Source organism: Phocoena sinus, chromosome 17, assembly GCF_008692025.1.
Source record: "Phocoena sinus isolate mPhoSin1 chromosome 17, mPhoSin1.pri, whole genome shotgun sequence".
NCBI classification, from domain to species: domain Eukaryota; kingdom Metazoa; phylum Chordata; class Mammalia; order Artiodactyla; family Phocoenidae; genus Phocoena; species Phocoena sinus.
Window position 1 is genome coordinate 79,490,379 of NC_045779.1, and position 27,315 is coordinate 79,517,693.

General features: G+C 46.8%; 2 protein-coding genes across 11 annotated transcripts; one reads left to right on the forward strand and one right to left on the reverse strand.

Moving 5' to 3' along the window:
* Nucleotides 1-18,714, reverse strand: LOC116742664 (zinc finger protein 252-like). 10 transcript variants are annotated; one of them, XM_032610494.1, is made up of 6 exons: nucleotides 18,657-18,714; nucleotides 16,053-16,124; nucleotides 15,559-15,685; nucleotides 14,764-14,877; nucleotides 14,099-14,174; nucleotides 1-5,127 (listed from the first exon to the last, which is right to left on the reverse strand). In XM_032610494.1, the coding sequence occupies exon 6, from the start codon at nucleotides 5,066-5,068 to the stop codon at nucleotides 2,837-2,839; it is 2,232 nt and encodes a 743-aa protein (XP_032466385.1). In that variant the 5' UTR covers nucleotides 5,069-5,127; nucleotides 14,099-14,174; nucleotides 14,764-14,877; nucleotides 15,559-15,685; nucleotides 16,053-16,124; nucleotides 18,657-18,714; the 3' UTR covers nucleotides 1-2,836. The 10 variants fall into 10 exon arrangements, with proteins under 10 accessions (XP_032466385.1, XP_032466384.1, XP_032466386.1 ...); XM_032610493.1 differs by lacking the exon at nucleotides 18,657-18,714 and adding an exon at nucleotides 18,126-18,649; XM_032610495.1 differs by lacking the exon at nucleotides 18,657-18,714 and adding an exon at nucleotides 18,126-18,649 and having other exon boundaries at nucleotides 14,764-14,880.
* Nucleotides 18,715-18,826: 112 nt separating this feature from the next.
* LOC116742496 (UPF0488 protein C8orf33 homolog) lies at nucleotides 18,827-26,765 on the forward strand. The gene is given in 8 exon segments (XM_032610175.1): nucleotides 18,827-18,913; nucleotides 22,828-24,814; nucleotides 24,903-24,942; nucleotides 25,040-25,188; nucleotides 25,389-25,473; nucleotides 25,634-25,758; nucleotides 25,760-25,781; nucleotides 26,145-26,765. Coding segments are annotated over 7 exon segments (567 nt in total). The 5' UTR covers nucleotides 18,827-18,913; nucleotides 22,828-24,808; the 3' UTR covers nucleotides 26,285-26,765.
* The last annotated feature ends 550 nt before the right edge of the window (nucleotides 26,766-27,315 follow it).

Sequence of the window (27,315 nt, forward strand, 5' to 3'; positions counted from 1 at the left end):
CAGTCTGGCTCCAACCAATACTAATGCCATCGCCCAGCTAGGTAAGGCTGGCTAACAGGGATATTTATGAATGAAATGGACAACATTAGCTATGTAAATAAAATTCAGTACAATTTGGGTAAAACATTTAACCGAAAACTAAGACATAATCCAAACTCACTGCAGGAATTACTCATAAAGACGTTTTAGACATACAACCTAAAACAGAGAATTAGAATAAAAGCTGAGGTTCTCAATTAAGTAATCTGTCCACCGTATGTAAAGATGAATGTATAAAGAAAAAAACCCCACATATTTCCTCCCGATTTGGCATTCTAATTGTATGGCTGCGAGGAAGACACTGCCACAGCCTCCGAGTCCTTGTGTCTCTTGCAAGGACGCCAAGGAGATCCTTGGAGCAAGAACAGGGAACTTCTTTTCCTTCCTCCCAGAAGTCCTTTCTCTACAGCAGAAGGTGTAACTGGATAAAAAGCTCCAAGGCCCCATCTCAGACTGAAGCCAGGAGAGCCATGGGAGGAGCTTCTGACACAGCTCAGGAGATGAAGGTGTCCAGTCACCTCAGGAAAAGACAGACATGCCCTCTCTTTTTGGAACACGGCAATCGGGCAATGATTAGTAAAGTCACAAGCCAGAGGCTCCCAACTTTGGACCATTTTCCCATTTTCCTTCATTGATGACACATCTACAAGACCTATCCACCAAACCACATTAAGTGAAACATACAACTTCAATGGGCCAGAATTAGTCAGATGGGTCAGCCTCAGGACTGCAAGCTCCCTGCCTGGGGTGCTGGGGGTGCAGCGGGTGTGGGCCTGGGGCAGGTGCCCAGTGGGGGATCCACAACTGTGGGCGGCAGAGCCATGTGGTACCAGAGCCACCCCCGAGCAGCCTCTCTCTGCCTCAGTCTCATTGTGGAACAGGGCTAATAAAAGTATCTGCTTCACTGAAGTGATGTGAGGATTAAATGAGAAAACCCAGGAGAAGCATTCATCACAGTGCCTCGCACATACTAAGGTAAAAAGGTAAAGGTTTGTTGACTCAGTCAGAATTTTTGTCTAGCACATGATAACCATTATTATCACAGTGTATTAATTCCAGTTTTAAAAAATGTCAAAGCTATTTGTGGTGAAGTGTGCTTAGGAGAAGTATCATTAAGAGGCAGATTTTTCAATCAGCTCCTCAAAATTCTAAAACGAGTGAAGACCAATACTACTGCTATATAGACAAGAGCCTGGAAAATAAGACCTGAGCCATAGGTCAAGTCAACATAAGGAAAAAAGGTCAGTTAACTTCTAAGAGAAAGTTTCTTTAATAAAGCAGGAAAATAGGAATAAACTTATTATTGAAAAGGATACTATAAAGGAATAGAATGTCCAGCTATTAAGCAATCCACTGCTCCTCTTTTACTCCATTCTTACCCTGCCTTATTCTTACCCTGCCTTATAAAGCGCCGTCCCACTGCAGCCCATGCCAGATCCTGTTAGCCCCTTCTCACGGGTTCACACACGGTACCAGCTTCTCATCAGACTCTCAACAGCCACTTTCAATTCCCAGATTTGTTTCTAGAACTGTCTCTCACAGACTCCTTCTGCTGAATCTCTCATATTTATAACCCTTTTTCAGCCCATTTTGATGCTAATCTTTCCTCCACAAAAACAGAAGGAAGTGCCATAGAAACTTCTGGAGAATGGGGTTCTGAGGACACTGCAGTGAACCACACGTGATGAACCAGGGGCAGCCACTCTGAAGACTGTGCTCAGGAAATCAGCTCCCAGGAGGTTTAGCATCACCTCAAGCATCAGGTGGGAGGACCACAGGCACTGAGATACCACTGACTAATACAGCTCCCAGGAGGGACAAAAGCATGTTTACAGCATGCAGACAGGGGTCCAAGGCTGACAAACAGCCTGCACGATAACCTACCCATGAAAAGGTGCTTAATGCCATGTCCCTGCCTCACCTGGAGTCCTGTCCTCTGGCAGCAGGAGGACCTGCCCTCCTCACCAGAGTCTGCTTGGTGCGAGGCCACCCAGTGAAAGGGAACAGCTCCAACCACTCACCTCCTTTCCCTCAGAAGTGGATCTAGAATATACCAACAGAATCTGTAAGCTGTGTCCCAGGTCCCACGCGAGCCTATGTCTACTTTATGCCTATTCCACCCCTCCAATTCATGGGGTTTTTTGTTTTCAAATTACCCTGTAGGAAACCCCAGTTTACATGAGTCACCTGACTTCCTAGCACCACCTCAACAGTTTGAATCTACACACAAGCCTCACCTCATTCCTTAACAAACTCTACTTATACTCATATGCCTTCTCACCTCTGTGGATTACTGGATGCTGAAAAGGGACAACCCCTTTGAAGTTAAAGGTATCATATCCCTCAAAATAGAACAAAAACATTTTGAAAAGGCCCTACAAACAAACAAATAAGAAAACCCCAACCCAATCACACTCGAAAGTTCAAGGATCTCAGTTACTTTTCCTGAAGCTGAAATAGATGATGAAGAGGAAAGAAAAGAAAGACAGGGGCCAAATGAAACACCTAACTGTACACTAAGGTCTGGTGCTATAAAAACATGATCTAGGAAAGTATATTTAAGTTGCATTCATTTAAAACACGCAAGCAGAGAGCCATCCTCTGGGTCTGAGGGAAGGCATGTTACCTTGGAACATTTACCACATAATTCAGCAGCCTGCCTTCAGTGAACAGCACATTGGGAGATAGTTTAATTCCTTAAGAGCTGAATTTCCAAAAGGAAAGTCATAAAGTGAGCTTTCTTATCAGTAGAACTCTCCTGCTGTAAAACTGTGAAGAATGTATCAGACAGAGTGAGTCACTCTCCACTATGAACCTTCCGGTGCTGCATGAACGCTGCCTGTGCGCCAAAGAGCTCCCCACACTCGTCACGCCGACAGGTTTGCTCTCCACCGTGGAGTCTGTGAACTTTCTCATGACTAATAAGAGATATTCTCTGGTTGTAAGTTTTCCCACATCTACTACACATGTAAGGTCGCTCTCCACTGTGGATTCTCTGATGTCGAATGAGGTGAGAGCTTTGTCGGAAGGATTTTTGACATTCAGTGCATTTATAGGGCTTCTCTCCAGTGTGAATTCTCTGGTGTTGGATAAGGGACAAGCGTGCACTGAATGATTTCTCACATTCACTGCACATGTAGGGTTTCTCTCCAGTGTGAACCCTCTGATGCTGAATAAACTGTGAATGCTGGCTGAAGGCCTTGCCACACTCACTGCACTCATAAGGCTTCTCGCCAGTGTGAACCCTGAGATGCTGAATGAGGGAGGAGCGGACGTTGAAGGCCTTCCCACAGTCACTACACGTGTAAGGGCTCTCCCCAGTGTGAATTCTTCGATGGCGGATGAGGTGTGCGCTCTGGCTGAAAGCTTTCCCACAGTCGCCGCACTCATAGGGTTTCTCCCCATTGTGTGTCCTCTCATGCTTAATTAGGGTGGATATCTGTCCAAAGGTTTTCCCACACTCGCTACACTCATAGGGCTTCTCTCCAGTGTGACTCCTCTGGTGCTGGATTAGGTGTGAGCCCTGACTAAAGGCCTTTCCACAGCTGTGGCACTCATAGGGCTTCTCTCCATTGTGCACTCTCTGATGCTGAACAAGGGAGGAGAGAACACTGAAGGTTTTGTCACACTCGTTACATTCATAGGGCCTCTCGCCATTGTGTGTCCTTTGATGGTGAATGAGATTAAAACTCTGGCTGAAAGCTTTTCCACACTCATTACACTCATAGGGCTTCTCTCCAGTGTGAATTCGCTGATGCTGAGTAAGGTGTCCCTTTTGACTGAAGGTTTTCCCACACTCATTACACCCATAAGGTTTCTCTCCAGTGTGAATTCTCTGATGCTGGATGAGGGACAGGCGAGCACTGAAGGATTTCCCACACTCATTGCAGATATAAGGCTTCTCTCCAGTGTGAACCCTCTTATGTTGAATAACTTGTGAGTGCTGACTGAAGGATTTTCCACATTCATTACACCTATAGGGTTTCTCTCCAGTGTGGATTCTCTGATGAACAATAAGGGTTCGGTTCAGGCTAAAGAATTTTCCACATTCATTACACTCATAGGGCTTTTCTCCTGTGTGAGTTTTCTGATGTTGAATGAGAGACAATCGTGCGCTGAAGGCTTTGCCGCACTCAGCACAGTCATGGGGTTTCTCTCCAGAATGGGTTCTCTTATGCTGAGTGAGGTGTGACTGTCTCCGGAAGGCTTTCCCACACTCCACACACATGTATGGCTCCTCTGCACTATGCACTCTCTGATGATGGATCAGGTTAGAGCTATGACTAAAGGTTTTTCCACACTGACTGCACTCATGGGGCTTCACCCCAGTGTGAACTTTACAATGCTGAATGTAAGACGGACATGTGCTAAGAGCTTTCTCACATTCGTTAGCCTCACAGGGTCTTTCTCCAGTGTAAGTGTTACAGTGCTGCACGGCGTAGGGACGGGCATGCGAAGCTCTGCCACCTTCCTCACACCTGCAGGGCTTCTCTCCACTGTGAATTCTCGGGTGCTGAATGAGAGCTCTGCTCTGACCAAAAGCTATTCCACACACAGCACACTTTTCAAAGGCTTTTTCTGGACTGTTAATCCTCTGGTTCTCACTGAAAACTGAACTCTGCCCGGGCACTTTCACAAACACATCTGCCTGACAGGCTTGTTCTCCTACACAGAAACTTTGGAGGTTAGTGAGGTCCTTACTCGTTTGGAAGTTTTCTACACATGACACACACTGGTGGAGACTTTTCCCTGAAGACAGTCTGCAGTTTCTGACAGAAGTTGCGTCTGCAGCGCAGTTTACCTCAGCTGCACTGAATTTCGGACCTCTTTCCCCCAAGGGGGTTTTCACATGTGTCACTGTCACTGGCCTGAAATTACTCTTCTGGGGGAAATCCTTCTTAAGTCCCTCCACTGCATATTTCCCCCAGCAATTATTTAGCTTTCCCTCAGTTTTAGTCATCTCTTCAAAATCAGATTCCTTGGAAATATTCCTTACATGCTCTTCTAATTTTGTTCTCTGGGATTCCATTTCTTCAGAAATTTCCTGCTTTGGAGTCAATTCTTTTTTTTCCTTCCTAGAAACATAACCTGAAAAAAAAAAAAAAAAGAGTTACTCATGTTTTACTATGGGAAATACTTAGAGCATAAATAGAAACATTTATATGAAACAATTATCTCCTAGGAGGATTTGGATTTTCAGAATGCAAAACCAAAAATGACCTTACTGGGAAGAGAAAAGAGAAGGTGAGGAGAGAGAAGCATGCTCTCAGAGCAATGAAAGCTGGTGTGGGAAGGAAGGAGGGAAGGAGGGAGGGAGGGAAGAAACCCAAGGTGAAATGCCTCCATTTCAGATGGGCTAACCAGGAACAGATGCAGCAGGAACCTCGAGGTGTGACCTGAGGGAGAGGCGCCCTCAGAAGGTGAGGAGGGGGGACTTCCCTGGTGGTCCAGTGGTTAGGACTTCACCTTCCAATGCAAGGGGTGAGGGTTCCATCCCTGGTCAGGGAGCTCAGATCCCACATGCCTCAAACCAAAACATAAAACAGAAGCAATATTGTAACAACTTCAATAAAGACTTAAAAAAAAAAGGTCCACATCAACAAAAAAAAAAAAAAAAAGAAGAAGGCAAGGAGGGAGATGGGGAAGTCAGGAGGGAAGTCAGTGGTGGAGGCTTGGATGGTCAGCACCTACACTGATGTCACTGCTGCACACTCTGTAAAAAAGGCATCTTCCGTGGCTTATACATAACAGGAATTCAAACATTTGTTGAAAAGTAAATGTATCACAAACGATATATAATGAATGAAGGGCATACTGAGTAACACATAATGGGAAAAATTATTTGATGTGGACAAGTTGGTTTCACAGAAGTAAATCATGGAAAATAGAAACAAAGAAGCAACCTACCCATTCAAATAGCAGGTATAGCACAAGGCAAAAAAGCCAAATGTGTACAACAGTCCACACCACATGTTCCCAACGGATAAAAGTACCTGAAAATTTGTAAAAACTGTGACACAACTGAATTCTGAGACTCAGTGAAAGGAAATGTACCAAAAACAAAACCACCCAGCCAAAAGCACTGAACAGTGAAAGGAAATGTACCAAAAACAAAACCACCCAGCCAAAAGCACTGAATCACGTGGCTACAAAGACCAGTGGAAGGACAACCTGGTGAGACCTGTGAGAGGGTAGCCTCTCACAGTTTTGAGAGACTGTGAAAGCACAATGGACTCTCTCTTTTGTAAACAGTGGTTATTATTAGGGCTGTCACTTTCAGACTGTTTAGCCAGAACAGAGAGACTGAGCTGAAAATATTAACTGGGTGGGATCTAACACTGGGCTAAGTTGTCTTTGCAGAACTACGCCCAGTACTTCAAAGGGACTGATTTTTACCATTCAAGTCTGAAAGGTAAAAAGCAAACAATACTTCATTCTAGAAACCTAGGAGCAGTCTGAAGGGGCAGGTTGCGGATGGTAAAGGTCCTGAATTCCTGTGGCTTCTGTCAGGAGTATCTGAGGAGTTAAGAGTCTTCAACATCCTGGGACCAGAGTTTAAAAAGATGATTCTTGTCAAGAAGTGCTATTTCACCAGGTAGGAAACAGAATGAAGAATGTGACGAAAAAAAGAGACCACAGAACAGAGTGATCTATGAGTCAAGAAGCAACATCTCCGGGACCTCCTTGGTGGTGCAGCAGTTAAGAATCTGCCTGCCGGGGCTTCCCTGGTAGCACAGTGGTTGAGAATCTGCCTGTTAATGCAGGTAACACGGGTTCAAGCCCTGGTCTGGGAGGATCCCACATGCCGCAGAACAACTAGGTCCGTGAGCCACAACTACTGAGCCTGTGCGTCTGGAGCCTGTGCTCCGCAACAAGAAAGGCTGCAATAGTGAGAGGCCCGCACACCACGATGAAGAGTGGCCCCCGCTTGCCACAACTAGAGAAAGCCCTCGCACAGAAACGAAGACCCAACACAGCAAAAATAAATAAATAAACTCCTACCACCACTTATGAAAAAAAAAAAGAATCTGCCTGCCAAGGCAGGGGACACGGGTTTGAGCCCTGGTCCAGGAAGATCCCACATGCTGCGGAGCAACTAAGCCCGTGACCCACAACTACTGAGCCTGTGCTCTAGAGCTCGCGAGCCACAGCTACTGAGCCCGCGCACCACAACTACTGAAGCCCATGTACCTAGAGCCCGTGCTCTGCAACAAAGAGAAGCCACTGTAGTGAGAAGCCCGCGCACCACAACGAAGAGTAGCCACCACTCACCTCAACTAAAGAAAGCCTGCGTGCAGCAACGAGGACCCAAAGCAGCCAAAAAAAAAAAAAAGAAGCGACGGCTCACACCAGTTCACACTGCTTCAGATGTCAGGGATCCTTGGTTGTCTGTTTGTGTTTTAGTTTATTTTTAATTTACTTTTATTATTTTTTTAGTTCTTTTGAAAATTGAATTATAGTTGATGCCTGTTTGTATTTTAAATTGAGGCAATAAAAAGATACTTGGGAACTCTATGAATGAGGGTATTCATGAATCAGAAGGGCATTTGAATGAGATGGTGGCTATAAGTCCAGGGCACCCCCAAATGCCAAAATTTGCAAGTCTTTACCTAGGGCTATTTGGTTTTTTGAGGCAATTCCTTTGTTTTTGCCCTAGGTAGAAGATATTTTACTGCTGGGTGTTCTTTGTACAGGGTTAGAGGAAGGAGGTGGTAGGATTAGTTGTCTTCTGTATTTAGAATTTTTAGCTGGTATCTCAGGATTCAGGTTTGACCTTTTTATTTAAACCCTTAACGTTTCTATGAAGAAACTTTTACTCATGAATTGTCTAGTTATCCTGAGGGATAACCCATTTAGTAAAAGCAGAATCAATCCTTGATTCTTTTATTTACTGGTTTTCAGAATAATGAACCAGGTCCCTAACATTCCTCAAAGGGGAACAATGAGTAGGGAATTTTCCTCTGAGTATCAGACCAGCCCTAACAAAGCTTAAGACCAACCCCTTAACATGCGAAGGTGATCCAATGGCATTTTATCTGTCTGCCAGAAGGAGACTTGATCCTCTTTCAAGAATGTAACATCACATAAAGCCTCTATAATTTTTAATCTATAATAACTGATACAACTGAATATCAGAAATCATGTTTTAAAAAAAAGACTAAACGACAAGAAACCAGGAGAAAAATATACAATTGAAGCAAACCCACAGGCAATTCAGATATTATCAAGAACCAGCTTAAAACAAACAAACCATGATTAGTATATGTAAGAAAACAAAGAGATAGAGAATTCACTAGAAATCAAATGAAAACTGAAATTAAGAGTTCAACAGACAAGACAGTACATTGGCAGATAGCAGGTAACAAAACAGAGGATTATGTAACTGAAAGGTGCGTTAAGTAATATCTGAAAAGTATTCAGATTGAAACACAGCAAGGAAAAAAATAGGACAGGGAATACAGAAAAGAGCATAAGAAGCAGGTGCAACAAGGTGGAAAGTGTAATGTGTATATTCTCAAAATCCCAGGAGGAGAGGAGAAAAGGAATAGAAGAAATAATTTGAGAAATTTTGGCCTAGATTTTCCTACAACTGACAAAAGTCTATAAACTATAGATTCAGAAAGCTCGAAGAACCCTAAGTAATGTCAATGCAAAGAAAATCACACATGGGTATAACATAACCAAACTGCTGAAAACCAAAAAAAGAAATGTTAAAAGCAGCAAGAGGAAAAAGATGTATCACTTTCAAAGCAAAATCGCAGGCTGACTTTTCGACTTCAGAAGTGGAAGATGGCAGACAGAACGATATTTTTAACGTACTGAAGAATACAACTGCCAACCTAGAATTCTACGTCCAGCAAAAATATTCTTCAAAATTGAAAGTCAGGAAATTCCACTTTGATAACAGTGTAATAAACTCCATGGATCCAAGTCACAGCAAAACAAAGCTGGCAAGAACTATTAAAACAAAACAAAACAAAAAACCCAACCCCAACTAACAACCATTTTAATGTCTCTGGAAATTGTCCCAAGAGCAAAAAGCAAATGAAGAAACGGTTTTTCAAGAAAATCTACTAAAACTTGGCAAGAGCAGCAAGAGTGTGTGGCATGTGAGCCCTAACCCGCCGCACCTCCACCCACCCAGCTCAGCAATGACAGATGCTCTACTCCTCTTGGGTGGGGCCAAGAAGGGGCTCCCTCTCCCTGCAGCTCCCAGGGGAAGCTCCCCACATCTCATCAGGCTAGGCCACCAGCACCTATCATCCCCTCCAACTCCAACCTAAAGAGGTGAAATTCCTGGTGAGTGTGGCTGAGAGGGTGGGGGATTCCTTTCTGCATCCAGCCTCCTTGAGTCACAACAAACCTCCAAGACTGACTTTTAAAAATACTGCTGCGCAGATTTTACTGGACTGGACTGCTAGGGCATTTTCAAAAACAACAGAGCAATTTTCACTACTCTCATTACTTCGGAAATTCCGAGGGTTTTAGGAGCTCTGTGCCAGAAACGGGATGAGGACCAAATACATACTTCTTCTTATAAATCACAATATCACAGATAGAAATGTATTGCACGCGACAAAAACAGCACAAAGGAGGTGGGTAAGAGGAAAGATACACTGGAGTAAGGAAACGACAGCAGATGTAACTTAAACGCACAGGAACAAATGAAGAGAAATGGTAAATAAGAAAGTAGATGATATAACAAACTGTGTACATATATGCTGGTCTCATTTCTTTTAGTTCCCACGACAGACATAAAATTATATAAAGTATTATAAGAATGTATTGTTGAATTTATAACACACACAGATACACAACAATGCACAAAAAGGGAGGAGAGGGACTTCCCTGGTGATCCAGTGGTTAAGACTGGGGGCCCAGGTTCCCTGGGTCAGGGAACTAGATCCCGCATGCTGCAACCAAGGCCTGGCACAGCCAAATAAATAAATAAATATTTAAAAACAACAACAAAAAACAAAAACGAAGGAGAGGAAATGGCGTTCTATAGTCATAACTATTCTATAGTCACTGCAATTGTTAGTATAAACCAGAAGTAGATTCTGATAAGTTAAGATGTACACGGTAAGTTCCAGAACAACCACTAAGAAAATAACAGTATTAGCTGTGGCCACATAACTGAATTCTCAGCAGTGGAATGTGAGTAGAAGTGACATGGGCAACTTCAAGGTCACAGACAAGGTCATAGACTCCATGGCAGTGAAATGGCCTCCTCCACTCTCTCCTCCCATAACCCAGTGTTAAACCTGGAGGTGAGTGTTTAGGCATGTCGCTCTAGAGGGTGGCGGAGAAATAAGACAGACGAGCTGGCCTCCTAACAAGCATGTCAAACTGAGAATCCACCAAACAGGGACGCTGTTACACGAGGGAGACAAACTTCTATCTGGTCGAGCCAATGCATCTGGGGTCCATGAAATACTGTCACCTAATGCCGAGAATGAACGTTTCTGCAAGGCAAGATTTGGGGTGATGTTTTATTCTTGTCACCACACTTCTCTACAGGGATCAGTTCTGTTGTTCTACTAAAATGACACATGTTCACTGCACAAAAATAAATTATTTTTAAACACACATTCCATAGCTTTTCACCCTCCTAGGATAAGAAATCCAACAGAGCCTGACGTGGTCCTGTCTACCTCTCCTTTGACACCTCTGTCTCGGTTGATGTTTCTCTTCCCCTGGACACTATGGGCTCAGACATCAGACCTCTCCTGGGAGATGAACCACTTCTTAGTCCAGGTAAGGAGGAAAGACAAGATAGAAAAAAGGGTCACCAGGGGATGATGTTTAACAGATTGTGTGCCCCACAGAGGGTGGTGCATTGTATGTGGAGAAACTAAGAGGGACCCTAAAAGTAAGTTTAACTGGTTATGTTTTATCAGGGAAAATCCAGGTGAGAGAAACAGAGGCCATGGTACCACCTGTTTATTTCCAGCACTTTGTTACCCCTAACTCCTTCCTGCCATCATGGGCCCATTCCCCTACATGCCTACTGTTCCCATGGTACGCACCCAAAAATCAATTCTGTTTTTTATTTATAAGTAATAAACAACTAGAAATTGGAATTAAAAAAAAATACCATGTACAAAAACATGAAAAATATGAAAGAGGGCTTCCCTGGTGGTGCAGTGGTTAAGAATCCGCCTGCCAATGCAGGGTACACGGGTTTGAGCCCTGGTCTGGGAAGATCCCACATGCCGCGGAGCAACAAAGCCCATACGCCACAACTACTAAGACTGCGCTCCAGATCTCGTGAGCCACAACTACTGAGCCCGTGAGCCACAACTACTGAGCCCATGTGCTGAAGCCCACACGTCTAAAGCCTGTGCTCCGCAACAAGAGAAGCCATCCCAGTGAGAAGCCCACACACTGCAACGAAGAGTACACCCTGCTCGTCACAACTAGAGAAAGCCCACATGCAGCAACAAAGACCCAATGCAGCCAAAAATAAATAAATAAAATAAATTAATTAAAAAAAAGAATATATATATATATATATATAAAAAATGGTACAGCAGAAATTAACACAACTTTGTAAATCAACTATACTTCAATAAATGTGTAAAAAATATATGAAATACTTAGGAATAAATCTGACAAAAGATGTAAAATGCCTGTACACAGAAAAGTGTAAAATACTACTGAGAAATTAAGACAAATAAATGGAGACATACATCTTGTTCATGGGTTAGAAAACAATATATGTCAATTTCCCTCAAACTGATCTATGGATTCAATGCAATCTTAACAAAAATGCTAGCAGGACTTTTTTCAGATAGCAATAAGCTGATTTTTCAATTCATATGAAAATACAAAGGATCTAGAATAGCCAAAACAACTCTGAAAATGAAGAACAAAATTGGAGGACAAATGCTACCTGATTCCAGACTTTTAATGAAGCATCCACAACAGTGTGGTGTCGGAGTATAAAGATCGACAATAGAATAACGGAAGAGAACAGAGAGCTCCAAATAATCTCACATATATATGGACAACTCTCTTTTTTTTTTTTTTGGTTGTGCTACACAGCTTGCAGGATCTCAGTTCCTCAACCAGGGATTGAACTCAGGCCACAGCAGTGAAAATGCCAAATCCTAACCACTAGACCATCAGGCAGCTCCCATGGACAACTGATTTTTTTGACAAAGGTACAAAGGCAGTGCAGGTGGAGAATGGATAGTCTTTTCAACAAATGGTACTGGAACAACTGGACATTCACTTGTAAAAAATTAAACTTGGATCCATACCTCACACCAAAAATTAACTCAACATGAATCAAAACTTAAATGCAACACACAAAAATTTTAACTTATAAAATTTTCTTTTCAAAGAAGAAAATCTTCTGGGTTAGGCAAAGATTTCTTAGATATGACACTAAAAGCACAATCCATGAAAGAACAAATTAACAAACTGGACTTTACCAAAATTTAAAACTTCTACTCTTCAAAAGACACTGTTAAGAGAATAAAAAGACAAGGCACAGAGTGAGAGAATAATCCATGCAAAGTATATATCTGATAAAGGACCTGTAAATAGAACATTCCTGTATTTAGAAAGGAACTCTTTTAAAATCAACAATAAGGAAAGAAAAACACAATTAAAAAATAGGCAAAGATCTAAACAGACATTCACCAGTGAAGAAATCCAGAAGGAAAACAAGCACATGGAAAGATGCTCAACATCTTTAATCATCAGGGGAATTAAAAATAAGATACCACTACACATCCATCACAGTGGCTACAATTAAAAGACTGAGCACACCAACTGTTGGCAAGGAAGTTGAGGAAATGAAACTCTCATCCTTGCTGGTGGGAATGTAAAATAGTACAACTGCTTTGGAAAGCACTTTGGCAGTTTCCTAAAAGTTTAAATAAACACCTGCCATGTAATGCAGCCATTTTTTTTTTTTTTTTGCGGTACGCGGGCCTCTCACTGTTGTGGCCTCTCCCATTGCGGAGCACAGGCTCCGGACGCGCAGGCTCAGCGGCCATGGCTCACAGGCCCAGCTGCTCCGCGGCATGTGGGATCCTCCCAGACCGGGGCACGAACCTGTGTCCCCTGCATCGGCAGGCGGACTCTCAACCACTGCGCCACCAGGGAAGCCCTAATGCAGCCATTTTATTCCTAGGTATTGCCAAGAGAAAAGGGAATGTATGGCCAAGCAAACAAAGGTTTGTACACAAGTGTTCATGGCAGCTTTATTTGTATTAACCACAAATTGGAAACAATCTAAATGTCCATTAACAGAGAATGGATAAACAAATTGTGGTATATCCATATAACAGAATACCTATCAGAAATAAAAAAGAACTGAATTATTGACACACAACATGAATGGATTGCAAAATAATTATGTGAGTCAAGAAAAGCCAGGCAAAAAAAAACACATGCTCCATGATGTCAATTATATAAAACTCTAGAAAATGTAATCTATAGTGACAGTAAGAAGATCAGTAATTGCTTCAGGATAGAGGTGGGAAGCGGTGAGAGGGAGGGATTACAAAGAGACATGAGAAAACTTTTAGGGGTAATAAATATGTTTGCTATCTCTACCATAGTGGACAGTTTCATAGGTGCATACATACGCAAAAATGTTTCCAAATTGTACATTTAAACATGTACAGCAGGGACTTCCTTGGTGGCGCAGTGGTTAAGAATCTGCTCGCCAATGCAGGGGACAGAGGTTCGATCCCTCATCCAGGAAGATCCCATGCTGTGGAGCAACTGAGCCCGCGTGCCACAACTACTGAAGCCCGTGCACCTAGAGGCTGTGCTCCACAACAAGAGAAGCCACTGCAACGAGAAGCCTGTGCACTGCGACGAAGAGTAGTAGTCCCTGTTCGCTGCAACTAGAGAAAGCCCGCTCGCAGCAATGAAGACCCAAAGCAGCCAAAAATAAATAAGATAAATTTATTTTTAAAAAAGTTTAAAAAATATGCATAGCATATTATATGCTAATTATACCTTTAAAAAGCTGTTTTTAAAAAGAAAAAAAAAAAGGCGTGTGGTAGGGAGCCAGTCCACCTGAGATCCAACTCACCTCTGTCCCTGGCTGGCTGTGTGACCTTGGGCTAGCAACTGAACCTCTCTGTGCCTCATTTTCCTGAGCACCGACTCTGCAGGGATGTTGGAGGATTGTGTAAGTTCACTGTGCCAGCACAGTGCTAGGAATGCACAACAGGCCAAGCAATGTTAGTTGCCATGCAGCAAAGAGCACAGGAACTCTGCTCCGCTTACTATGTACGTGCCCAAATCCTTCGCCACACAAGAAGCAGCCCTAAGTCACGTGTTTCTCGGAAGCCCAGAATCAGCCTGGGAACTCTGAGTGAACAGCAGGGGTGAGAGTCTGGGCAGGATGGCAAGCCTCCAGGTGGACTCTCTAAGTGGTGTCTCCAGCAGCTAAGGCAGAGCTGGCCAGCAAGGCCTGAGGACTGGGTGACATGGAAACGACTGAGAGGCAGCCAGGGTAGGGAGGCAGCTGCTAGGGAGACACCCAAGCTCTTTTCAGGAACTGAAAGAGCATCTTCTAGGGTAGGGTAAACATGACCCCATTCAGGGGCACAGAATAGGGGCCATTAATAGCAAAAAAGAGAAAGAAGGTGGAGAAGGAAAGCAAAGCTCTAGTGGTGACGCAATTTGGCCCGGTGAAGTGGTGGCACCTGCCAGCAGGCGCACGAGAACGTGGGGGTGTTCCTGCAGACTCACCTGCACGCCTGCGTCTCCAAATCCAGCTCCCCTCAATTCTTGGTGAGTGTGGGGCCCATGGCTCTTCCCCCTGCTCCAGCTTGGAGATGACATCAGGTTTGGAACCTTGAAGTCCTGCTCCAGAGAAAGAAAGCAAGACTGACAACTCATCCAGGTCCAGGGCAGGATGGCCCCATGGGCAGCGTCTGTGTGCTGTCATGACCTTGCCTGCCACCTGGTCTCCAAAGCATGGACACAGAAGTAGGCCTCTGTCCCAGCTGAAGAAAAGTCAAACCCAGCTTTTCTGGGGGTCACAGTTAAGGGACAGACTTGGGGCCTGAACACATCATGGCAGAAGACTCATGGTAGAGGAGGTGTTGATGTACAGCAAACTAAGTATAAGGCAGGTATAAAGCAGGGCTCTGAAGCTAAATGGATGCAAAGCCCAGATCTGCCCTGACAGCCTGTGTGAACTTAATGAAGGAATATTTGCCAGTCTCAGGTTCACCTATAAACTATGTATCCTACCACCAACCTCGAAGATGCATGAAGATTAACTGAGGGGATATGAATATACTTGGCGTTCAATGAATAATGTTCTCCCATACTTCCTACAAAGAACCTGGGGGAGTCCCTGGCACCACCTGTCCCCTCCTCTGCCCAGACCAGGCCTGCCTGGGCCCAGGGTCACAAATGCCCCATGTCTGGCCCCAGGGGCTGAGAAGCCTCTGAGCCTTGAGCCCAGCCCCAGTCCCAGTTCCCAGAGCCATTCATGGAGCAGGAAGCCCAGAGCTGAGCTCCTGGGAAGAGCCTCACCCAGCGAGACCAGGTTCCCATAGGTTTCCAGCATCACATCCCTGTAGAGCCTCTTCTGAGCAGGGCCCAGATGGCCCCACTCCTCTTGGGAAAGGAGCACGGCCACTTCCTCGAAGGAAACCAAGACCTGGAATGACAAGATCTTGTTGCAACCCCAGGACAGGCCTGGGGGTAGGGAGGCACTAGGCTCAGGATGGGCAAAACCCCTCTGAGCACATGCACCAGACTGCCTTCCCCACAAGAGCGGGCTCTTTGGGGCAGACACCATTCTGACTCGTGTTTACCTGCCCATTCCTTGCCCTCCTCTGTGCCCAGTCCAGGGGTGAGATGACACAGTCCAGAGTGCATTTCAGGGACTTGAACCCAAGGGTTGAGGACATCAATGAAGACAGGGAGCCAACTACCCTGAGACCAGTGCCTCAGAGGGAACCGTGGATACTCCAGCCAGGAAAGGGCTGAGGCCACACTGAGGCGTCTCCACGAAGACCACTCACCTGGGGCCCAGGAAAAAGCTGCCTGTGGGCCATCACTGGGTCTCCAAGCTTGTCCCGAGGAGGCAGGCAGAGCTGTAGCAAAAGGGAAGAGTGTGATGGAGCCTGACCCGCCTTCTGCTCCCCACAGCAACTTGAGACTTCCGCGCCTGTACCTCAAGAGGTCTGTGGCAGCAGAGACCCAGTTGTAGGCTACTTGAAATCCCCAAGAAGGAACAATGGTCTCAGCACCCAGTGGCCTGAGACTATATATTCCCTTGCCCCCCAGGAAGCGTCCTCAGCAGCCCGTAGTACAACAGCATAACAAGGCCACACGCGAAAGCCAGGTCCCCGGCGGTGCACCTGACAAGGGGAGACGACGGTTTGCATCTCAGGCCCACCCAGGAGAATCCTGCGCAGCGGGCAAACAGCTGAGGACAAGAAGAACAAGCTCCTACTCTACAGCAGTGCACAAGCCGTAGGGAAGTTGACAGACATGATGCTTGTGTCAGGGGATAAGGAAGAGAAACAACACGCAGCACGAGGGCAGCAACTACTGGGAGGAGACATTTCACGAAAGGCAGCCAGGGAAGGCACCTCTGATAAAGTAACATCAAAACAGATATGGATGGAGTGAGGGCCGGCACTAAGTAGGTATCAGGGGAGATACATCCTGATACATGGGGAGGCGCAAGTGCAAAGGTTGCAAGGTGCAAGCATACTTGACGTGTTCAAGGAAGGGCAAGGAGGCCAGAGGGGCTGAAGCAGAGTAGGGGAGGGCAAGACAGAGGAGGGTGGGGTAACTTTAGGGCTACAGGACTTAGGCTTTTATTCTGAATGAGATTAGGAGCATCTGGAAGGTCTGGGCAGAGTGATATGACTTGACATGCGGCTGCTCCGGCTGCTGCTTTGAAAATGGACTAGGGGGCAGGGAGGAGGGTGTAAGGGTAGAAGCAGGAAAACCAACCGGAAGGTCCCAGCAATAACACAGCTAGAGACGATAGTGTCTTGGACCAGATGGTGGTAGCAGGTGATAAGCAGTCAGACTGCAGATACCTTTCAAAGGTACAGTCAATAGGATTTGCTGACAAATTAGATGTGGGATGAAACACCAAGATCTTTGGCCCATACACCTGAGATGATGAAATCTCCAATTACCCAGGAAGACTGTAGAAGTATATCTGAAGGATAAAAATTAAAAGTTGTCTTGTACATGTTATGTACAAGATGCCTATCAGACCTACAAGTGGAGAATGAGGGCATTTCGATCCACAAGTCCAAATTTCAGGAGAGAGGCTGAAGCTGGCTGGGTATACACTGGTAACTGTCAGCATACATATGACATTTAGAACCACAGATCTGGTGATAGTTTAGGGTGACAGGTGACACGGGGTGTCACTCCCATGAAAACCTTCCCAACTGGCCTCTGATACACAGTCAGCCTCTGCCCCCACAGCCTGCTCCATACAAACAGACCCCTTAATTCAGGTAGAAATGTGCCCGCTTTCCTTGGCCCCAGCTACTTTGGCCCTAGGCCCATCTTCTGGTCAACAAGATGTAAGGGAAGTTTTCAAAAAGGCTTCTAGAAAAGGCTTTTCCTCCCTGATGATAAAAAAGAAACAGGGAGAAACACTTCTGTCTAGTGTGACCATGAGGGTAAAACCCAGGGAACCTCAGAGACACAACCCAGAACAAACCCTGCCTGCCCTGCCTTCGTCACTTAAGCCTCTGTTGGGCTCTAACTGACAGCTGAACCCAAGCTTATTAATGCCCAGTTCATTTCTCTTGGGCCATCCCGGAATCTCCTCCTCAGGCCACCCAGGCCAGAGGCAGCCTCTCGGTCCTCAGCCAGGGCTTGCCTTTGACAGGTCCCTGGTGCTCACGCCCTTTGCGTGCTGTGCACAAGTGGTCCTTCCAAATGCACTCTGCCTCCCCTTTCAGCCTCATGTGGGAGGCACGTAACACTCCTGTTAGAAGCATAGGCCCTGGGCTCCACCAGACTGAGTTCCAATCTCAGATACACCACCTCCTAACGAAGGGTCTCGAGTAAGTGACGTGTTTCTCCACAGACCATAAAATGAGAACATCACCACTTACCTTAAGTGACTATTTTGAGTTAAGTGAGAAAAATGTATAAAGTGCTTCGCATAGTGTTCGCAAACCACAAACAAAACCCAGTAAATCTTAATCATCACCAAGGCAGTGCGTACTGGGCGCCCACCGAGCGAATGAATGGGCCCTGGGATTGTTCAGCGCCGGGATGTGCACCAACGTCCCCTCGCTGCACAGACTTCGCGACTTCATCCTTTCACTGAACCTACCCCTAATGAGTGAAAGGTACTCTCTCTCATCTGAGAAAAAGCACAGGTTCGGTGCATCCCCAGACCGTGCCTAAACTTCGCCTCCTCCGTGAAGCCTGGCTCTTGTCCGCCGCCCCGCCTCCGCGCCGGGGTAGCCCGGACCCCACCCCCGCGCGGGTTTCCGCCCGGCCCGCCCCTCAGGCCACACGAACAGGCGCTCCCTCGGCTCGGCCAGCCCCGCGCCGTCCCGCCTGTCGCAGCGCCGCAGGCACCTCAGCGCGAGGGGAGTCTAGGACTCCCTCGGCTCCGCCGAGAAAGGTACACGTACCCCACACACCAGGCCGGCGAGGGTTAACCCGCCAGGCCGGAAACGTCCGCTAGGAACTTCCGCCCCGTCGCCAGCTTACCGGCCAATCAGATCCTAGGGTTCTGTCGGGTCGCTCTAGGCGGCTCAGAGGACTCTATGCCACTGGCCCCACTTGTCTTGGGAGAGGTTTTAGAAGTTCGTCAGAGAATTAGGAAGTGACACAAGAAACTCGGATCTACCCAGAGAAGGGAAAAGGATCAGAGAGGGAATAAGTGAAGGTAAAATAAAATCTTTTACTTGTCTTACTCCTAAGCAAAATAAAAGGTCATTGTTTTTCAGAGTAATATTGAATATTCGTGACAGTGTATTGGGTAACTGTCGCACATGTAAGGTGAGTGGCAGCGGTGTCCTAGGGACGGAAGAGAGGAATCGGGACACTGGGTTACAAGTACCTGTGCTACCCGTGAGGCGGTGTAGTGTTATTTGAAGGTGGACTTACATTAGTCCTAATATATATTGCAAACTTCTAAGACAACCATTAAAATTTTTTTGAAGTATAGTTGATATGCTAAATAGGAGAAAAAAATCTAATCTGATAAAATGCTCAATTAAACCGGAGAAGGCAGGAGAAGCGGGAAAGATTTTTTAAAAGAAACAAGTGTAATGAATAAAAAACAGTAACAACCATATTAATACTCACTTTAAAAGTGAATGGTCTAGGGCTTCCCTGGTGGCGCAGTGGTTGGGAGTCCGCCTGTCAATGGGGACGCGGGTTCACGCCCTGGGCTGGGAGGATCCCACATGCCGCGGAGCGACTGGGCTGGTGAGCCACGATTACTGAGCCTGTGCGTCTGGAGCCTGTGCTCCGCAAAAAGAGAGGCCGCGGTAGTGAGAGGCCCGCGCACCGCGATGAAGAGTGGCCCCCGTTTGCCACAACTAAAGAAAGCCCTCGCACAGAAACGAAGACCCAACACAGCCATAAATAAATAAATTTAAAAAGTGAATGGTTTAGATACACCAATTAAAAGACTGAACTGTCAAAGCAGGTAAAAAAAATAAGACATATAACATATAATTATATATTGTCCATAAGAAGCCCATTTTAAACACGAAGACACAGATAGATTAAAAATAAAGGGAGGAGAAAGGCATACCATGCTAACACTAATGGAAAGAAAGTTGGAGTATCTATATCGATTTCAGACAAAGCTGACTTCAGAGCAAGTAAAATTATCAGGGAGAAAAAGGGGTATTAAATATGATAAAGGGATCAAGTCTATAGGAAAACACAAGGATCCTTACCGTGTATGCACCTAACAACAGAGCATCAAAATACATGAGACAGAAACTGATAGCACAGCACATTTTTCCAACAGCATTTGCTCACTTCATGTCTTTGTATCATATTTTTGTAATTTTCGCAATATTTCACACCTATCATTATTATATTTGTTATGGTGATCTGCAATCAGTGATATTTGATGTTTTGACTATGACTTGCTGAAGACTCATATGATGGTTGGCAATTTTTTTTTTTTTTTTTCGGTACGCGGGCCTCTCACTGTTGTGGCCTCTCCCGTTGCAGAGCTCCAGACGCGCAGGCTCAGCGGCCATGGCTCACAGGCCCAGCCGCTCCGTGGCATGTGGGATCCTCCCGGACCGGGGCATGAACCCGTGTCCCCTGCATCGGCAGGCGGACTCTCAACCACTGCGCCACCAGGGAAGCCCAATGGTTGGCATTTTTTAGCAATATTTTTTATTAACGTATGCACATTGTTTTTTAGACATAATGCTATTGCACACTTAACAGACTATATTGCAGTGTAAGTAAACAGACTGTTATATTCTGGAAAACCAAAAAAATTCGTGTGACTTTTATTGCAACATCTACTTTATTGCAGTAGTCTGGAACCGAACCTGCCATATCTCTGAGGTGTGCCTGTATATTAACTGCCACATTTTGTATTTTTATGCTTTTTCTTGGGGATTTCACTGTTTAAAATGACCCTCAAGCATAGTGCTGAAGTGCTGTCTAATGTCCCTAAGTGCAAGAGGGCTGTGATGTGATGCCTTTATAGAGGAAGCGTGCTAGATGAACTTCATTCAGCACAAGCCATAGTGCTGTTGGCTGAGTTCAGTGTTTATGAATCAACAGTATATATCAAATAAGGTATCTTTAAGCAGAAACACACATAAAACAAGGTTATGTATTGATTGGTTGATGAAAATGTCGTGACCAGAGGCTCCGAGGAAGCTAACTCTATTTCCCCTAGGAGCAACGGTTTGTTATTCCCTAATTCAGTGTTCTCAGCTACTTTAGAGAACTACCATGGATGATGAGAATTGGCTGTATGTAAATATTTGTATTTGCACATATGAAATATATAGTATATTTTCTAAACAGGCCAGGGGAGTAGGCCAAGGAAAGACTGTGTCAGTGGAGACTAGTGTGTCTCAAGAGACAGAAAGCAACCATGATGGTTGAGAGTGAAATGCTAGGCATGATTCCTGCAGTGGCTGTGGAGGTGCAGACAGCCAGGCACAGCTAGATGAAGACTTGCTGTTCATTTTATGAGCCTTTATTACATGCCAGGGTGGGAGGCAATGTAGAGGAGATTTGGGGACTTAGAGACATGGAGGACTAGATTGTCTATGCTTTCCTCTCTAGACCTCTTCAAGGACCTACTGTCTGAGTCTGGGGGTTTGAACAGGTGCTAGTACTGTCAGGGAAGAAAAATGAGGTGGCTGGCTGGGCAGAGGGCCGTGGGGGCTGCAGGGGCCTGTAAGGAGAGGTGGGGGGTGAGGCTCGGAAGGCTGGCAGATCAGCAGGGCCAGAGCAGAGTGAGGTCTGGAAATAGTTGCCTCTGTATGACTTACGGGGCATGTGCTGGCTGGAAGAAAGGAGCTTGGACTTTATGCTGGAGGAAATAGAAGATTTCTAGGCAGGAGAGCAACACAGTTTTCTGTTTTTAGAAAGACCACTCTCACCACAGGGTGGTTCAAAAAAGAGAAGAGAGTGAAAGTGCAGGCAGAGAGATGAGTGAGGACTTGATTGCAGTTCAGGCCAGAGATGGTGTGTATTGGGGGGTGGGGGTGGGTAGGGGTGGAGATTACTTAGGAGATAAACTGATTGGATTCAGTGGCTGACTGGGAATAGAGGCTGTGGAAGGGGAAGCATCTGGTGTGAGGCCTGTGCTCAGGCACACATGTCTGGGCTGAGAAGGCTTCTGTAGGAAGCAGTTTTGGGCCAAGTCATAGAGGGTTTCACAGCCAAAGGAGGCAGGGAGAGGCCCCTTAGGGTCTGGAGTCCACTCACCACCAAAACCTCAGTCTCCCAGGACTGAAATACATCCTAACTGTGGTTGTTTTTAAATATGTCTAAAAAGTCTTTGGTCTTCCTCCAAAAGGTGAAGCAGCCTCAAAGAGAGCCTGAGCTAGAACCAACCAGCTATGCTTTTGCTAGGTTCCTGACCATCAGAAACTATGAGATAAAGAGTGATTGCTGTTTTCAATCTGATAAGTTTTGTGGTAATTTGTTACACCTCAGTAAATAGCTAATATATTAGCTATTTGGGTTGGCCAAAAAGTTCATTTGCTTTTTTCTGTAAGATGGCTATAGTAGTGCTTAGTTGTCTTTAACTTCATTGGAAACAATTTTGTTAGGTTGTATTGCAACAGCAGTCATATCAGCATACACTTAAAAAAACTTATCAAAATTGGTGAATTTTTGTGTAGCCATTTTATTTTACTTTAAAAACATTTTTTAAATAAATTTATTTATTTAGGTTTTTTTTTGGCTGTGTTGGGTCTTCGTTGCTGTGTGTGGGCCTTCTCTAGTTGCGGCAAGCGGGAGCTACTCTTTGTTGTGGTGCATGGGCTTCTAATTGCGGTGGCTTCTCTTGTTGTGGAGCACGGGCTCTAGGTGAGTGGGCTTCAGTTGCTGTGGCACACAGGCTCAGTAGTTGTGGCTTGCAGGCTCTAGAGCGCAGGCTCAGTAGTTATGGTGCACAGGATTAGTTGCTCCACGGCATGTGGGATCTTCCCGGACCAGGTCTCGAACCCGTGTCCCCTGCACTGGCCGGCGGATTCTTAACGACTGAGCCACCAGGGATGTCCCTGTGTAGCCATTTTAATATTGGAGAAGAAAGAAAACCCCCAACATTTTGAGCATATTATGCTTTATTATTTCAAGGAAGGTAAAAACGCAACTGAAACACACACAAAAAATTGTGCAGTGTATGGAGAAGGTGCTGTGACGGATCGAACGTGTCCAAAGTGGTTTGCGAAGTTTTGTGCTGGAGATTTCTTGCTGGACGATGCTCCATGGTTGGGTAGACCAGTTCAAGTTGATAGCGATCAAACAGAGAACATTAATTGAGAACAATCAACGTTATACCACACGGGAGAGAGCCGACATACTCAAAATATCCAAATCAAGCGTTGAACATCATTGGCAGCAGCTTGGTTCTGTTCATCGCTTTGATGTTTGGCTTCCACAAGAAGTTACGCCGGAAAAGCCTTCTTGACCATATTTCTGCGTGTGATTCTCTACTTGAACATAATGAAAACGTTCCATTTTTAAAACAAATTGTGATGGGTGATGCAACGTGGATACTGTACAATAATGTGGAACGGAAGAGGTCGTGGGGCAAGTGAAATGAACCACCACCAACCACACTGAAGGCTAGGCTTCATCTAAAGAAGGTGATGTTGTGTATATGGTGGGACTAGAAGGGAGTCCTCTATTATGAGCTCCTTCTGGAAAATCGAACGAGTAATTCCAACAAGTACTGCTCCCAATTAGACCAAATGAAAGCAGCACTCATCGAAAAGCGTCTGGAATTAGTCAACAGAAAACACATAATCTTCCATCAGGATACCACAAGACTGCATGTTTCTTTGATGACCAGGCAAAAACTGTTACAACTTGGCTGGGAAGTTCTGATTCAGCTCCCGTATTCACCAGACATTGCACCTTTGGATTTCCATTTATTTCAGTCTTTACAAAATTCTCTTGATGGAAAAAATTTCCATTCCCAGAAGACTGTAAAAGGCACCTGGAACAGTTCTTTGCTCAAAAAGATAAGAATTTTGGGGAAGACGCAATTATGAAGTTGCCTGAAAAATGGCAGGAGGTAGTGGAACAAAACGGTGAATACGTTGTTCAATAAAGTTCTTGGTGAAGATGAAAAATATGTCTTTTGTTTTTACATAAAAACCTAAGGAACTTTTTCACCAACCCGGGACTAACTACTGGGATGACCAAACTCTACCTTCTGAGACCTCCCATCCCCTCGCCTCAGGAAACAACGCCGATTTCACTGACAGGAATCATCGGACAGCAGCACCTCAGACTCCTGTCCTCTCAAGCAGCACCAGGGCACCCGGGTCCTCCTGACGCCTGTGATGCGGGGCCAGGAGCGGCGCGTGGTTGGGGGGGCGGCCCTGGGCAGGGAGCGCAGAAGGGCCGGTAGATGGTGCCCACGTCGGGACGCCAGCAGGTGCGCGGGGTCTTCCTGTTTCTGAATCCCCTCCAGGTCCTCCCTTCCCCTACCCCAGCCCCTCTGGGCCCTCACCACACAGCAGCATCTGGGTAAGGCCGCGTCACTCCTCGGATGGATGAACGTCCCCCAGTGCTTCCACTGCGCTTACAACAGAAGCCGCCTCCCGCTGCGGTCCAGGGCCCTGCAACTCCCCCACCTCGCCTTGCACCTCGGCCCCGCCCTCCTTTCCGCTGCCGGACCAGACCCTCCAGGGCTGCTACTCCTCGCAGGACTTTGCTGATCACCCGGCGCCCCGTTGGGGCCGCTGTTATTCACAGCGCCGCTCTGGGTGACAGCTTTTCATGTCTGTTTACCTGCTTTTCCCTCCCCACTAGCAGGTGAGCTTTAAGGGCACATTCCCTTGTGTAGGCGTAGCCCTTTCATCCAGAGCAGTACCTGCAACTTTGTCAGTGTTGGGGAGGGTCTCCTGCAGACCGCGCTCCGAAAGGCCCGGGCCCCGCCCGCCGCGCCCCGCCCACCACGCTCCGCCCACAGCGCTCCGAAAGGCCCGGGCCCGCCCAGCGCGCCGCCCGCGCTCTGCGGAACTCTGCTACGCAGACGTGTTTCGCGGGGAGCGAATTCGGCGTCGGTCCTGAAGCCCTCCTCAGGGTCTGGCTGCGGCTGCAGCGCATGGCGGTGAGTGCTACGGTGAGGGCGCACCGGTGTCGGGGCCCTGGGCCCTTGGTGGCTCTTCGTGACCTTCGTACTGTCCCCCTTTCTCCAGGCTCCAGGACATCCTGCTCGGGAGACATCGGCAGCCCCAGGTACTGCCCGCGCACCCCGCAGCCCCCGGTTCCCTCCGCCGCTTCCTGGAGCCCCGAGTCCTTCCACTGTAAGGCCCTATCAAGTCTGTCTGCTTAGGGCACCCTACGTACAGTGACGCTGCCTCCAGGGCCAAGAAACAAAAGAAGAAGAAGAAAACCCGGAATGGGGCCTCTGCGGCGAATGGAGGCGGGAAAGCCACAGAAACGCCGGCCTCAGAGGAAGCCCCCCTAAGTGCGGAGGCCCAGGCAAGGGCGGGCCTTAGTCGGGAAGGGTGGAGCCTCGGGGTGCATTCTGGGTGGGAATCCGCCGGTGGGTGTAAGTCTCGGATTTGCGGATTTAAAGCGGGGAGAGGATGAGACGGGGAGTTTTGTGTTCCTGTGGAATGGGGCTGGAGGCCGCGGGGTCCAGGTACGCTCTCACAGCCACTATCCCCGATCCACCACAGGCGGAGCAGCTGGCCCGGGAACTGGCCTGGTGCGTGGAAAAGCTGGAGCTGGGGCTGAAGATGCAGAGACCCACCCCTAAGCAGAGTGAGGGGCCTGTCTGTAGAGTTGCGGGGGGCGGGGGCGCGTGAACGGTGACAGTCCTGTGGCCAGCAGGTGCTCCCAAGGGGTGGAATCGTTACCTTTGCGGTAGGACAGTTGGAGGTGAGGATAGAGAAGGTTACTAGTCCTGTGTTTTCATTTGCAGAAGAGCAAGCTCTTGGGGCAATCCGAATCCTGCGCAGCCAAAGAACCCCCCTGCCCCGGAAGAGGCAGCTGATGCGCTCCTTGTTCGGGGACTACAGGGCTCAGATGGAAGCCGAGTGGTGGCATGGCCCTGCGGGCTCTCAGGACCGGTGAGGACCTGGGAACTGTTGGTGCACACCTGCCTAGTTCAAGGGGGCGGGGAGGAAGAGCCTGGGCAGTGGAAGGAGGAAGCCCAGAGCAGTAGGGCTGGCGGGGGTAGAAGATGGCTCAGGAGCGTCAGGGAGCAGGGAGAGAGAAAGCCTGGATCTCAGGAACACAGAACTTGGGCTTGGACCAGGGAGGCAGGGGCAGGAGAGTTAGTGAATCTCTCTGTGATTCTCAAGGGGGTGTGATACCTTATAATTTTGAGAAGTAAGTCAGTTAATTTTTACAATGGGGATAGAGTTGTATGGGCACAGTTAGCATTACCCATTATCATTTAATTCTGATACAGTCTCTCCCCTCCCTTACAGCTGCCCACTCAGTCCAGGTGCAGCCTGTAGGTGAGGCGGCCAGAAAGAAGAGCCGAAGGGTCTGCAGGCCTCGTCTAACAGGGAGAGCCAAGGACACCCTAGACACTCCTGATGAAGAGTTTAGGTTCAATTTCTTTTAGCCTCTTCCCCATTCTGGAACGGTCCTCCTCTGCAGTTGGTGCAGGGGTTTGTCTTGAGTGCAGAGCTTTCCAGGAATGCTCTGTCAGACAGATGTGGGGTTGCTCTCTCCCTGGCTGGTCAGTGAATCTGGTGCCATGGCTGTTGGGAAGATGCAAGACCTGCATGTTGGGTACTGACCTGACTGTCAGACAAGTCCAGGACCCCATTTATAGGTTTTCAGCTGAAATGTCTCTCCTGCCAGAAGAGGGAGGTCCGTTCAGAAGTTTCTACAGTAAACTGAAGTGAGTGTTTAGCATGTTGTAGAAGGACTCTTTTAACAGGCTTAGGAGCAGACTAAGTAGATGTTGGTAATAAGGATTAGTAGGGAAGTGACATAGTTATGCACTGGTGCTCACTTATGGGAGGATGTTCTGTCAGGTGGTGTAGAGCTCCATGCCATTGTGTCTTATTGCCATAATAAAAGTATTCCTCACAAAAGTGGAAGAGTGAAAGCGTGTGTTAACTGTCTATATAGATGAGGTGGTGTATGGCACTGCTGGGTCCTGGCTCTCACCCCAGTGCTTGGTCTTTTGTCTGTATTGCCTTCATTCCTGAGCAGGTAGCATCCTTGGGGAGCCATCGTAGCCCCCAGCAGCCCAGGCTTTGTTCTGAGGAGCAGATAGCTTCCTGCCCTAAGAATCCCAGCCAGACACTAACATTGAGCCTCAGTGGACAAGCTCTGATGTCAGCTGCTCCAGGTGATAGTCCCAGGCCTTCTGCATTAAGTTGGGTTTTCAAGGGGGCTTAATCCTCTTCAGTGGTTGTGGTGCCATCTTTGGTGGTGTCTCCCAAACTTGCAGACCAGACTAGATAGATACCTGGAGCCCACCTGCCTACTCAACATCTCTTATTTTGCTGTTTCACAGGCATTTCAAACTTGACATGTCCCAAACATCCGATTAGTCCCTAAATCTCCATTTGTTTTCTGCTTTTCAGTGAATGGCACTACTGCCCGACTAGTTGATCAGGCCAAAAATCTGTGTCACCTCTG